The 14,382-nt window shown below is 39.2% G+C and overlaps 2 protein-coding genes across 2 annotated transcripts in view; both read right to left on the bottom strand.

Annotated features, from left to right (window-relative positions):
- The window catches only part of LOC119617832 (multidrug and toxin extrusion protein 1-like), a 6,759-nt gene extending 2,421 nt beyond the window's left edge, over nucleotides 1–4,338 (bottom strand). Inside the window, exons 1-9 of the mRNA XM_037980530.1 lie at nucleotides 2,579–4,338; nucleotides 2,269–2,370; nucleotides 1,955–2,023; nucleotides 1,697–1,845; nucleotides 718–760; nucleotides 552–596; nucleotides 333–430; nucleotides 157–254; nucleotides 5–34 (exon numbers count right to left, since the gene is read on the bottom strand). Coding sequence (XP_037836458.1) covers nucleotides 5–34; nucleotides 157–254; nucleotides 333–430; nucleotides 552–596; nucleotides 718–760; nucleotides 1,697–1,845; nucleotides 1,955–2,023; nucleotides 2,269–2,370; nucleotides 2,579–2,746 — 802 coding nt within the window. The 5' untranslated portion in view covers nucleotides 2,747–4,338. The remainder of the gene's footprint in view (nucleotides 1–4; nucleotides 35–156; nucleotides 255–332; nucleotides 431–551; nucleotides 597–717; nucleotides 761–1,696; nucleotides 1,846–1,954; nucleotides 2,024–2,268; nucleotides 2,371–2,578) is intronic.
- A 7,782-nt stretch (nucleotides 4,339–12,120) lies between these two features.
- pitpnm3 (PITPNM family member 3) overlaps nucleotides 12,121–14,382 on the bottom strand; it is a 78,973-nt gene continuing 76,711 nt past the window's right edge. Inside the window, 4 exon segments of the mRNA XM_025010355.2 lie at nucleotides 12,121–12,166; nucleotides 12,168–12,412; nucleotides 12,523–12,651; nucleotides 12,851–13,034. Of these exon segments, the coding sequence (XP_024866123.2) occupies nucleotides 12,121–12,166; nucleotides 12,168–12,412; nucleotides 12,523–12,651; nucleotides 12,851–13,034 (604 nt within the window).

Here is a 14,382-nt window from a genome sequence, read left to right as displayed (position 1 = left end):
GAGCCCCAGTCCTGCAGTGATTCCACAGACCAGCCTGCAGGGGGAGGGAGACACTCACTTGTGCAGAATGAATTTTTGTAAAGGATGAAGAGATTTTTTTTTTTTTTTTTTTTTTTTATGCCAGTGCAGCGAGACAAAGAACATCAACCCCCTCACCTTCCCATGTTGTTGCATGGAGCTTCTTCCACCAAATGTAGGCAAAAAGAAAACCGCAGATGTAAAACTGAGACAGAGTGTGTGCTGCTGCAGAACCACTGTAAAACAAGCCCGTCACAGTCAGAATGACATCACCGGGTACACATATTTTACCGATATTTGAAAGGTGCACCTACCCAACACCCAGATCCAGCACATAAAGTAAGATGTAATTTGTCAGAACGTTTGCTACGTTTGCCAAAGCAGCAGTGTACATCTGTGGGAGGATTATTCCCTAAGAACAGAAAGATGACGACATAAGAACAATGTGCTCGTTCTGAAGTGCAATTAAATCAATTAAAGCAGCAAAGTTATAGTCTATGTTACAAGAGTATGAGAACAGGATGTTAGCTCACCTGGTTCTGCAGATAGCAGACCAGAAGGTTATGAAGAAACAAGACCTACAAGACAAAAATATATTAAAATGTGTTGCCATGAAAATTGTGGTAAAATTGGACTTGATACACTTCAAAATCTTGTGAAGTCGCACAAAAAAAGGAGAAGGAAAAAGTGACAACTCACTGGTACTGCAGGAAGGTAGGCTGTAATATACAGCTGGGCTATTCTAAACAGAGAAAAATTTATTTAGATCCAATTTAAAAAAACAAATAAGATCACTGTTTTCGGTAAAATCCACTGTTCAGTAACATGTTGGGCTAATTTATTTGCATTTGTTCCTCAAGAAAGTGGCAAGGAGATGTATTGTTCAAAGATCTGTGGCAGGAACAAACTGTTGTCACCGGGAGTGATTTTTTTTTTTGTCTGTACTTTTAATAAAATACCTCATGAACCACAGGATGGATTTGAATATAACTCTCAGAAAGTAATCGATTGATATACACCCACAAATGATTAATTTTTGGAGTCACCCTAATTCAAGATGGCCCTCATGACCAACAGACTTTAAGAAACACAAACAGCTACAATTTGGTGTGATAGTATCTGAGCACAATCCCCGATATATACTCTGAGTGCTACACATTGTGCAAAACTTTGATATTACTTGTTGAAGTGAACTCTGTCTGTCTGTTAGCAAAATATCCGACAAACCACTGTACAAATTTGAATCAAATTCTCAGAAAGTAATCATTAGGTGTACATTTTTTTATTAACTTTAGGAGTTTTCCCCATTTAAAGATGGTCTCCACAGCTAATGAACCTTAGCCAATAAAAAACAGCTATAATTTAGTCATATTTAAAGACATTGAGCTCAAATTTGGCGTGGTAGGAGCACGTACTCCAAGCACTAACAACTCTCACAAGATCTTGCAATATTGCATGACATTGTGCATAACGTCATTTACAAGGTTTAACTCGGTTTCCTTTCATCGTGAGATGATCTTAGTTGAAAACACTAATATAAAAGGTGCCAGGTGGTATGTATTCCTTTAACAAATGATGAGCCTTGAATTTATTATTGGCGGAGCTGCAGCTGAGACAATACATTGCTCTGATTCATTGCAGAGATGCTGAGTTTTACGTATACGTTTTGCTGCTTTACCTGGCAACCTCGGGGTCCTGGCCCAGACACAACAGGATGGCCTGAGCGTTGATGAGGAGCCCCCAGCACGGCAGACAGAACAACATGAGGACGATGATGCCCCTCTGGAGGATCACTCCCACCTGCAGCAGGTTCTTACCACCGAACGTCTGCACAGCATCACACAGACGGTGTCAATCATTCAGCGAAGGTTAGGAATGAACAGTTGGGGTATGAAAAAAAATTAACACAAAGCAAATAGTTGTGAGTTTTCCAAACCTGAGACACCAAAGTATCACAAGCCAGACCCAAACCGAATCCTGTTGCTGTTGTGGTAATATTAAGGGTCTAAAATGAATTAAAAACAAACTTGAATTAATCTCATATGCTCTTGAGGACTCTGATGTAACCAATATTTCCACAGATCATGGCAGAGTTTGTTGATTAAAACATCTGATTTGTGAAAGAAAACACTGCATTGGTTGGTTTAAATTAATGGTTGTTTTAATTTTCTTCTGCTTGATATTATATAAAAAAAAATACATCTCTGTTGTTTTCTAATGGGACACTTTGAAGGTGTGGGAGGCACTTACAGCAGAAGCTAGCCCGTAGCCAGCCAACACATCATTTCCCAGGCGCCCACAGAATATTGTAATGATGAATGGAAGCAAGAATCGAAGGATTCGGGAGAGCAGCTAGGTGACAGGCAAAGTGACATATTATTGTTTTCATATTTGAATGGCTGTCATTTTGCCGGAGCTATAACCCTGTCAAAGAAACTTAAGAACATCAGTTTATATAACTGACCTCAGTCAAAACACTCATCCACGTACACTGTATGAACCAACCTAGTAACAAAGGGAACTGGGACAGAAAAGGATATGTAGAATTACTAGTTTTTACCAGAGGTCCTGTCATCCTCAGGATGTGGTAAAGTTCGTCTCTGTGGGTGATGGGAATCCAATTGCGTATCCATTTGCAGCAGAAAAGCTTGTCGCTGGGCCCCTTCATGTCTGCAGCACCAGATGTTAATGCGGGCTTTTCCAGTGAAGCATCCATCCTGTCTGTCATGCTCTGAAGACAGCTGTCACCACCGTTGTGTGAGGTCTTTCAACATCTTGGCAAAAAGTTACTCATTAATTAACTCAAGGTCAGTTTATCATTTTGTATCTCAGGTTTGACAAAAGCAGAACTAAGACAAGAGAACTTGTCTAATCTATTCAGAAAAAATATTTAGAATGTGACTTGAAGTTAACTGGACCTTTTAATTGATTTTTGCATTACATTGCCATGAGCGTGATTAAACGGCAAATAGTTGCTACTGTTAGAAGAATACTAAATAGCCATAACTTGCCCTCTCTTTACCTCTGTTGTCACAGATAATATGTGAACAGGCAGAAGATGTAAAGTCATAAATATTCATGTAAACCTTGTGCATTTTAATGGCTACACCAGTTTACTTTGAAGAAGGTGAATCATTCCAGTGAATCTCCATCACTTCAGGCAGACGTGTTCATTAAAGTGTTTGGGAATATAAAACATTAACATGTCAGATGGTTCAGAGTCCCTCGAGAGAGAGGGCTGAAGTTAACCAGTCAGTTTGTTGGCAACATCCAAAATGAGATGCAATCCTGTGCCGTTATCAGGCAAAGGGGGGAAAAAAAATTCTACCAGCCATCTGTGAGTGAGTGATAGCATATATCACAGCATGTATGCCTCCTGTTGCACTGATGGAAAACATATTTTCACACTAGAGTTGTACCACCTCAAAATATGGAGCCAAAATCTGTGCATTCACTTATACAAATTATAATCTAATGGAAGATTTTCTGCAAAGTTTTACACAAGAGAGCGGTGTCAGACATTGCAAATCATATTTACAGGGAAGTTTTCCCAAGAGATGGAGCCATCTAACGAATAATGTCAAAATGCTCTGGACTCAAAGCACGTAACAGTGTTTATCTTTCACTGTTTCACTCATTGGCTTAGAATTAGGAAGAATAATGTGGTTTGGTGTTTTGCCTGGAGACGCAACATCATTCTGTGTGGAGGCAACATGCAAATAAATCACTGGGGCTAACCGATATTCACTGTGCATGACTTCAGATTATACGTATAAACATACTTTGTAACTGTACTGAGTGGGGAAAAAAAGTATCTGTTTTGTTTATCTCACCATGTCAGAAAATGTCAGTGAATTCTTCCAGAGAAATGTGCCTTTAATGACAAACAAGCATGAGCAAAACATGGTGTTGCTGCTCATTCTGCATGTTCAAATTAAGGCTTTCAGTCTCAGTCTGAGAGGCACTGAGCTCCCTTTAGTGTGACAACACAAAGCCCTTTGGGGTTTTATGCTGGCTAAATCAATCCAGCTGCTAGAATAAGATGTGTGCCAGTGATTTGTATCTGTCACTTATTATTTTCCCTAATACTGCCTTGGCCTTTGTGTTTGTTGAGTCTATTGAATGAAGCATCATATCTCTGCTTCCTTATTCCTGCCTCTGGCCTGTATCAACTTCTTTACCTTCTGCTCTTCTCTTTCACTTGTCTCTGTCCATTGATATCTTTTATATTTTTAAACACTTTTTTTTTTCTTGCTAAATACTTATTGGTCATTTTGTCTTGATTTGGCATATTGTTCTGTTATGCTTTCTGAGATTTCAAAACCTGTTACTGAAAACTAAATGAGAAGGGATGGATATCACCTGTAGCTAACTTTACAATGAAGCACTACTTTACTTTACTGCAAAATTAAACCTAATTACATTACATTGTTTTGAGCAAAGGGACAAATCTTAGTTTGACAATCTTTTTCCATAAAATACATAAAATAGTTCAGCAGAATGCACAACAGGCTTAGAAAGACAACTCAATTAAACTAATGACATCCAAAATCACAATCAGTTAATTTCTGGTGATTATATATATTATTATATAGTAGTTATTTCTGTGAGTCAAACTCCTTAATTATCAGTTTGTTTTAATCAGTGGGATGACAGATGTGAGGGAGAAGTCTGTTTTGTCACACTGGGATCTAACAGTTTGTATAAAAGTATCATGGCACTTAAGAAGTATATTTTTTTTAAGATTTAAACAAAAAAAGAGTATTTGTTAGATTTTAAGCTGTAAATGTTCCGTGTTCGTTTTGTTTCCCTAATCAACACATGATTGAGGCTAATATTGAGGCTAAGTTTCTAAACCAAACGTGGACCAACGGCAGCTAACCCCTCCTTTTCCCCCACCACAGTTAGTCCATTATGTTCTGTTAAATATTGATGACTTTGGACTTTGGTTAGAGATGGATGTGAAAGATTCGAGCTCTGCTATAAGGAGACACGGCCTGTCACATCTGATGTAGATCTGAGCTCTGATGTGTAGCTCTTGAATCTGACCCTCACATCCTGGGGGCGTTTAAGATAATTGCTTTCTCAAATTTAATTTGCAGATTTTATTTTCTTTAAAGTAAACTTCTCTGGTGGGTTTCCAGGGTTTTTGTAATGACCCCAAATTGAATTTAGAGGCTGTATTGCAGATTTATAATGCAGGATTTGGTTTCTTACGCATGTACAAACCCCTTTCAAACACGCTTTGCGTGTGCACAAAACTAGTCAGGAGAAATCTGGTGAATACGTCTCATCGTGTTTTTGTAAAGGCAAGAGAAGACAAGCCCCAAGCTTCCAATCAGGCAGTTAGCAGCAGTGTCTTTTGTGCAGGAGAACTACTCCTCCTGGTTTAGGCTTTCATAAAATTGTGTGCCTTTTACATGCACAAAAAGTGCTGAAGAAGTCTAAAAAAAAAACCCAAATCATGACATATTATCTTTAAAAGCTATATTTAGTTCAAAATTTGTGGCTGAAAAAAAAAAAAAAAAGCTGCCATATGTCTGTTTCCATGGAAGTTTCTGGAGTCTTTGGGCTTTATTGTCCCCCTGCATCTGTGAATGTGTGGATAAAAACCCCTCGTGAGGCCTTCCCAGGGGTTGGAAACGGGCCATGCTAGATTTTTCATTGCATTCCCAAGAATTAAACTTCTTAAATACACTATTTTCCAAAAATCTTTCCGATTTATTTTGCTGCCCACAAGCCAGGTTGTCAGCTGTGACATTACTTGAGCACTCAGATGATGAAGTAACGAGTGCACGAGTCTTATTTAGGTGTCTCTAAGGAAACTAACTTTGAGCCAGTATATTGATCTGCTGAAGCGAACAGCTGGGAAAACAGACAACGGGAGGAGAAAAGAAGGAATGTGCAGTGAAGCGCTGGTTTTAACAGACAGTTGAGCCTGACATCGGGGAGAATGGGGACACAAACGAAAAGAACGGCGAGATAGAAACTGTTTTTACGTTTTATCACGTAGATCAGAGGCTTTGACTGCAGTGGATTTATTTGAAGTGAACCACGATGCTCATGCTTTAGTAAGGAAGACATTTTTAGCCTGTTTTGTCAGAACGTGTGTCACTAAAGATTTTAAATATCTTTATGAATCACAGATTCAACTCATTAAAGCTACTAAAATCGAAGAAAGAATAAATCCCTCCAAGCATTAGTTCAGCTCTTTTGAAGTGAGACTCTGTGGAAAGGGTTTGAACAGTCAATATCTTACCTGTTGAAGATAGATCTTTGAACAACCTCGTTTTAGAAAAATAGGGTTTAATTCTGATTGCATTAACGAGCTATTAGTCAGAGTGCAGCAAAGACTTAAGTGAATTGCTGCAATCTTCAAAAACGTCAAAGCAGTTCATGCAAAAGCTATTTTTTTAACTTTTACATTGCCGTCAATTTCTGATTACACAGTTTGTTTGTTTTTTGCAAGTGTAAATGGCAGCAGCTAGCTGTAGCACCGCTGGTGCAGTCAGGGACACTTCTGGTGGGAATATCAAAATATTTCTGCCAGGATTAAAACTCTGTTTCTGTAAACTGTGAACTCAAAGAGATATTAATCGCAATGTTCAACAGAACTTGACGTCAAAAGGTTTTATCTTTTAAACAGAACTACACACACTGCAGATACGTAGGTAATTGCTCTTGTTTCCTGATCAAGGTGTATAATCTCGACAAACCAGGTTCTGAGAATTTGTCCATTGAACTGTGCAATCAGATTGGATTCTGTAAAAACTTGTCTCAGTGGGAAAATGCCTCTAAATACGATGTTCACTGAGATATTCCAAAATACAACTCACATTTTTTTGCCATTCTGCGTTTAATTTTTGCACGACCACGTTGTGTGTTTTAGAAATGAGTGGTTTCTTCTGCAGCCTGTGCTGACTGGCTGACTGGTTTGATAACCTGCAGTCAGTGCAGGGGCCATTTAATGGTTAAGAAAAAGCACCACAGGAGTGGAAAGCTCACAGGTGTGAACGCTGCCATAACGGACCCAAAAGCATCACTGTCAAGACAAATAAGTTGATTTGTGCTTCAAAAATGGCAGACTGAAAAGTCATTGGAGAAAATGGAAAGTTAGATTGAGGCTTTACAGTTTTACTTACAAGTTCTTCTACTGTGAATTTTTGTTCAGAAAAGACAATTTAGCTTTTATATTCTGAAGTGTGTGGTACAAAGAATCCAGCAATTCAACTTCTCTGGAAAGATTCTTCAACAATTTCTTTATTTATGTGATTTGAAAGACCGACTGAGCCCAAAAAACATAAACGTTATGTCCAGTAAAACAGGAGATCTGTACAAAATGTGTTCTTTTGCAATAGTGAAGCCATTTTTTTTCTCATTGGAACAGAGACCCGAATCAAAAATCACACATAGTTAATGGCAAATTAACTCAGCCCCCAATAGTTAAATCATGATGTGTGAATACTAATAATTTCACTATTTGTTAACATTCATAATAAAAAACACCAATGGATATTATCCAGTATGTGTTATTTGTGTTTTTCTCAGCTGTTCAAATTGCTTTTTATATCTTAAATATAAAATAATAAGAACAGTATTTTAACTAATTATGTCAACTAAACAGTCTTTTATTACTGGGATAATGACATTTAAATTGTTATCATGACAAAGCACTCTTTGGAATCATAAAATAATGAGATAAATTACTTGTTATCTTAAAATATTGTGTTAAAAATGCATTTTTAAGCATTTCCTCTTATGATTTCCATCATTTTCCTCTGAAGGAGTGAAGGTTTGAGATAAAACCAAGCCATAACTTTACATTAATGCCCCATTTAATTACATTTACAATATATATTTTTTTACAACTGACCATTAATTTACAAACAATAAATTAAAGTACGAATCAGAATTTTTCTCTTGGCATAGTGGGTATTTTCAGGAATTATTACTCACAACTTGTGTATAAATAAAATACTCATCAGGAGTACCACAAACTTGACAATCAATAGCTTTTACTGAACAATATTGTATAATTTCACATGCACACAACAATTAACAATTAGATTCTCGTTTGCCATTTACTAATTCTGTTGTGTTTAACCTCGCTAAAACGTTTTTTTTTTTGACATTCCATTTCCTTCTTAATCAATGTTGGACACTGGCTGGAATGTTCTTCTGGATATTTGGTTAACAATGTTTCAGTATTAACAACATTCAGTACTTAATTACAAGGTTACACAGTCCTCCAGGAAAACTGATTGCTGTGCTGCAGTTTCAGAGGCAAATATCAAATATCTGGACAGGGTGCAAGAGGGTAAAGGAAGAAAAAAAAAAGGTTTTAAAGATAAAGCTCCCTCCTGAATTGCATGTTTCATTCAGCTGTACAGATTTTCATTTAAAACAAGACACCCCAAGAGCTCACAATCCCTTTTACTTTCATAGCAGGTATAAAAACCTCAACCAGGTAATCCTCCCGACACACTGCTTCAATCCCGTGCTACAAAAATACACACTCTGTTCTGAAAAGCCGGCAGTGGTGAGCCGCAGGGAGAACAGGCACAAAGCGTCCTCCCTGCACCTTCTGATTTTCCCTGCAGAGACATTTACTCATCATAGCTGTCCTCTGAATACACAGCTGCACAACAAGAACCAACACACTCACACCCACACCCACACCCTCACACACATTTAGAGTATCTAAATCTTGTCAAATAGCAACAACATAAATGCACTTTGTCATAATAAGTGGTAAAAATCAACACTTTGGCCAAACCAATGACTCAGATTTTTCACACAACATCAAATCCAATTTAAGGCTTAAATCAACAAATCGGACGTGAGGTCCGAAAAAACACACATTGAAAATATTTCTATTTACAATATTTCTTCATAGAAAAATATGCTCAACTTACACAGATTTTCCAACATGACCACATAAAACTTTTTCAAGTGCACGAGACTGTCAGAGTTCAGCATAAATATATTGATTTCAGTGCAGCTGGGATAAATGATGCAACTGCATCCTTGTGTCAATTGTAGAATATCTTACAAGCTACAGCAACTAGGTAAACTGATGTTTCTAATAAAGCTAATTACATTGTCATATTTATGTGGATAAAACACATCACTTTTTTACAACCACCTAACAATCTGTAAACACTTTTTGGTCAAATAACCGTTTTTCTTCGCACTAATACTTTTTATCTTTTCGATCATTACAAGAACCAACGAGCAGCAACTGTGCACAACACGGCCGTTTAGTGCAAATGGAACCTCGGGAGCTGTGTCACGCATGCTACATCTTTTCGACCACTCTGAACCAACCGTAGCGGCCCAGGAAAAGCACGTTCTGCCGGACCGTTTGAGGGGTGAATCGGGGGGGGAGTCAGTGTGCCAACCACAACTCAAAGGAAACATCAAACAGTGGGAGTAAAATGGAGGCAGAGATCGGATTCTCGGGCGCTGCGGGGTCCAGAACTCATGTTGATTTTAACCCAGAATGTCACAGTGCTTCTGGGTCCAGAGGCTTGCGCGGAGGGGGATGTATATTTACATCATGGAGAGTTTGTGTGGGAGTCAGTCAACATGAAAACCTTTCAGCACATTTGTCTGAATGGGACCAAAGTGTTGTGAAGCATCTGGTAATTTGTGTTCTGTCTGCAGCAAAGTAACCTCCATCGTCCCGTTTCTCTTCATGCTCTGGGACGTGTGTGTGTATCTGCATAAAAACTATATGTGTGCACATTTATGATCATAAGCACATTCGCCTGATTTTACATTTGAGCTTGACACAGACATTTTGCTAAAATCTTTGCTGCCCGTCCGCTGCAAGAGTTTCAGATTCAAAGAGGCTGATATTATCCACAGAGCAGCTCAGGAAAAAAAAATGTCCACCCAGGAAGGAAAGTATAGAGGGTCAAAAAGGAGGTAAAGGAAGCCAGCAGTCCAATGTACAGCTCAACGTACAGCAGACAGATGAGACGCTGTGGAATGGAAAAAGAAAATTAGTCAAGTTTCAACTTCAAGTAAAAAGGTCACATTTAGGACTTGTTCAAATGGAAATGCTGCTATTCTGAAATAATTGTTTTTTTAAATCCTCAAAGAAATGCTTTCATCCTCACAGACATGCAGAAAACACTGTAGTAGCTATGCCAGGCCTGAAGGTGGCACTGTAACGCTGCCACAGCACTTCACCAGGAACAGGAAACGAGGCTCGGAGAGTGTCACGTAAACACAACAAGCAGGATATGAAAATGGCGAATACAAGAGCAAGAACCAAAGTATTTTTGTCAAATGACAACAACGTGTTTTATATTAAACTACTATGGACTGGGAGTCCTGTCAGCTCAAATATGTGGAGAAAACAGACACTTTTCAGGCACAGTATCCAGCCAGGAGCAGATGGAGAGAAGAGTTTTCCTCATGATGTTCAAAGCCTGTCGCGCTAAATTATACACAAGCGTCTGTCTTCTAAAACTATTCCCAGGTCTCACTTTTTTATAAACGTATACTCGATGCATATTGTTGATCTTTTTCTGCAACATTTGCTTTGGAATTGCTGACAGTTCAAAATGTGGTAAGAAAACTTTTTTTGGTCTTAGATAATAATGGAGTTTAGCTCTGCTCATTTCAAGGCAAAGTTATTGTTTACTAGTCTTGTCTCCTTATTGACCTAATCCAGTATAAGAATGTTTTGCTGTAGTTAAGCGACTAGTATCTGCAAGAATGCAATCTTTCATTGTTGCTCTTAAATCTTCTGTCATTGCTTGGGGGTTGCTGGTTAAGCAGGAGGTGAGAATATGACTTTGCTTTCAAAAAGGTTGCCTTTTGGCTGTTCTCACGAAAACAAAAAGGTGATGCAAACCGGCTTAAAAACTTACAGTTCCGGGGCCCCTAAAACATCATTTCCATATGAATGCAAGGCTGAAATGATAAAAAGCTTTTATGCATTCACAAAACGCAGGTCCTATATCGCTGGTGACTTAGTATATAAATCTGCACGTTATTTCAGAGGCTCTTGGAGCGACTCAGCTTTAATGCTTCAGATGCACAATCGTTCTTCTTTTCTAAATAAATGTTTTTCAAACATTAGAAGATGTCACAGTTGCACTTGCAAATTCATTTTCATGGACAAATTTGCATTCAGTCTTGCTGCGGAACCGGAGCTAATAATAGCATCTGCTCTTCGGGTTGCCACAGGGATATTAAATATTAAGGGGAAAAAAATTCTAATTGTTTGCGATTTTCACCTCTATACTCCCATCATTATCACTGTGTGGTGTTTTTTTTATCATTCTAATGTGCTCCCAGAGTTATCTATAAATAAAAATAATAAGACCTGGCATTTCTCATACACTACAGTGTTTGAGATACGCCACAGAACATAATTTAATCAATATAGACCTTTATTGACTTCGCCGGAACTGAGCAGCAGTGACCAAAATCAATCTGTGTTTGCGTCAGAGCTTCGTCGAGCCTCGAGTTCTCAGAGGCTTCATGGATAACACAATAAAGTAAGAAATGAAAAGCTTAATTAATCACTAATAGTCTATTAATGGTATTATTGTGCTTTCTGTTGTTAATGCAACAGTAATTAATAATCCTAAGAAACAAATAAATACATCTTTTTTTTAACTGCCTTGAGTTGCTAAAGAAGCCTGTGCACAGAAAGGATAAGGATGTTTTCCTTGCAGAATTTATATTTTTTTATGATTTACACTTTTTATTCGTACTTCTATCCCCTTTAAATTGCTTTGTGCTCTGGTTTTTATCCATAATACACATATATTTCTGTACATAAGCTTTAGGTCACTTAGAAACTCAGACCTGGGGACTCATCTTTCTAATTTGTCAGGTTTTCTCTTAATCACTGTCACATTGGTTCCCCACAAGTATTATTAGATGAGAACATCGGCCAAAATTACAAACATGTGACACAAAAATGAAAAATGAGACGTCACCTTGGCCCTGGACACTAAGACCCATTTGTCCTCCTCTTCCTATTTCCTCCTAAAATCCTTTCTCGATGTCAGGGAGTGGTGTCTCCACGATGTATGGAGGCCCGTCCCCATGCCCCTTGCCCACCTCCTCCTACTCCTCCTACTCCTCCTCCTCCTCCTCCTCCTCCTCCTCCTCCTCCTCCGTGGTCTTTATCTGACTCTGGCTGGCTCTGGGCTCGCTCTGGCTTGGGGTTGGCCGTGCAGGGTGGGTCGGGCTGCTGGACCGACATGGTCCTGCGCAGGTGGGTGCGCTTACACAGGAAGTCGGGCTTCGCCGAGAGGCCGAACGAACCCTTTCTCAAGACCATGCGAACCGAGGGGGATTTCTTGGGTCTGGCTCTGTGCCCAAACTGGAGCATGGAGAGGTGCGCTGCATAGCCCTCGCTCAGGAACTGCACACACCGCACAGAAAAAGAGTAAATGAGGGGGAAACCAAAGCTTTTTAGGAGGAGAAAAGCGTGACAGAAATGAAGATATAATAGACAAATGAAAATCCAGCTACCTGGCACTGATTCTGATACTTCTTCGAAGGTCTGCCAACAATATAAATCTGTGAGGGGTTGAGGCCTAACATGTTGTAAACAGAGATGTCCTTCATAGAGCCGTAAGAAGAGTTGATCTTAATATGACACTGGAAAAAGAGAGAGAAGAAATCCAGAGATGCGTTTGGCATTTAAATGCAGCGTGACCCAAGGCTACAGCGGCACCAAGAGTGTCGAGAGAAACACGGAGCACACTGCAGGGCTGGGAACAAACCGCAGCTCGTGCTGTAGAGCAAAGATTAATGGCCCCGTTAATGTCAGAGTGATATTTTATTCTCGGTGGAGTACCTCGTGTATGAGGTTTCTGAGGAAGATGGTCTTCTGTCGCAGGGGATCATGTACCAGGCCTTCGGAAAAGAAGATCATCCCGTGGGGGAAGTTGTGCTGCGAGAGCCACGATACCACACGCTGCTTCTGCATATCAGGCCGGCCCGTGATGTAAATGATAAGATACCCGAGGTCCTGCCAGTGCCTGCGTGTGAAAACACAAGATAAAAATGAACATCACAGACATTCGCTTTCAGGGATTAAATAAAAATCCTGTTAATTTAATTTTCCTTGCAACACAGCGGCTAAAAGGACAAAAAATGACAATCAATTCATTTCTCTTTTTAATGAAAGAAATACTCGAAAATAAATCAAAGCCAAAGGGAGCAAAAAGCTCCCGAAAGGTTATGGGAAAGATTTTGCAGAGAACAAGTTTTTGTGTAACCTTGAAACACTTCACGCTACTCCTCAACGAGTTCTGCATTTCCTCTGATCGATACAAAGACTCGATGACTTAATCCAGTCCATTTATAAAGAACTGTCAGCTAGGACAGATTCTACCGGAAAAGAGGGATGATGTGACTGTTATTGAGGCGCATACAGAGCACATTACTCATTTTAAAAGGCTGATTCAGAAACCAGCTGCTGTTTGAGCTTGGCTTCGGCTGTGGTGATGCCTTCTGATGTTCAGTCTGTGTCGGTGGAAAGGTTATTTGAATCTTATGCAATTCTGCCACAGATGTGTGAAAAATACACCCCGGGAATCAACGAATTCAGCTTCACTGCATCAACTGCATCGCAACCATTAAAAACCAGCATGTTGTAGCTAGAATCGGAACAACTCAGGCACAGTCACGGCGATAGTTATATCATCCAAAAATTAGATCTCAGCAGCAGTCAACAAGAAAACTGCTGAAGAAGCTCTTCTGATTTTCTTTCTAAATGCAGAAATTTGTCTGACAGATACATCTGAGGACGTACGGATTTTAAGGTACAGCTAAAGATGGCGTTTTCTTTTCCACTTGCCTTTCAGGGTTTCGGGATATAATAAACTACATCCTAAAATACTCAGAACAATAATCATTCCTTTTGAGGCTTTAGTTTTATTTTTCCTGTAAAATAAAAGCGATGTTATTTAAAATGATTTGACAAAGGGCTAATTTGTCATTGGTTCTGTGCATTACTTTCATGAACAGAATTTTGAATTTCTGTATTGAGCTGCAGTAATGTGCAAATTTCCCTATTGTGGGATCAATAAAGTCTTATCTTATCATGAAGCGCAGCCAAGAGGTGGCGGTTGTTGCTGTCGCTGTTTTTTGGTGGGGTTTTTTTGCAGATGATGAGGCCCTGTTGGAGTCAGTGAGTGGGAACCTCCAGCAGCGCCTCCAAGTCTGAGGTCATGGTCCTCAGTTGGAAATGACTAGACTGCCAACTCCGGGTTAGGAATGAGCTTCTGGACTAAGCGGAGGACCTAAAGTATTTTAGGTTTTTGTTTGTGAGTGAAACTGCGTGGGAGACTGGTCAGTAGATTGAAGCACAATCTTTAATTTGGT

The sequence above is a fragment of the Kryptolebias marmoratus genome, linkage group LG2, assembly GCF_001649575.2.
Source record: "Kryptolebias marmoratus isolate JLee-2015 linkage group LG2, ASM164957v2, whole genome shotgun sequence".
In the NCBI taxonomy this organism is placed as follows: domain Eukaryota; kingdom Metazoa; phylum Chordata; class Actinopteri; order Cyprinodontiformes; family Rivulidae; genus Kryptolebias; species Kryptolebias marmoratus.
The sequence above is the reverse complement of the archived record's forward strand: the minus strand, read 5'-3'. Positions and strand labels throughout refer to the sequence as shown.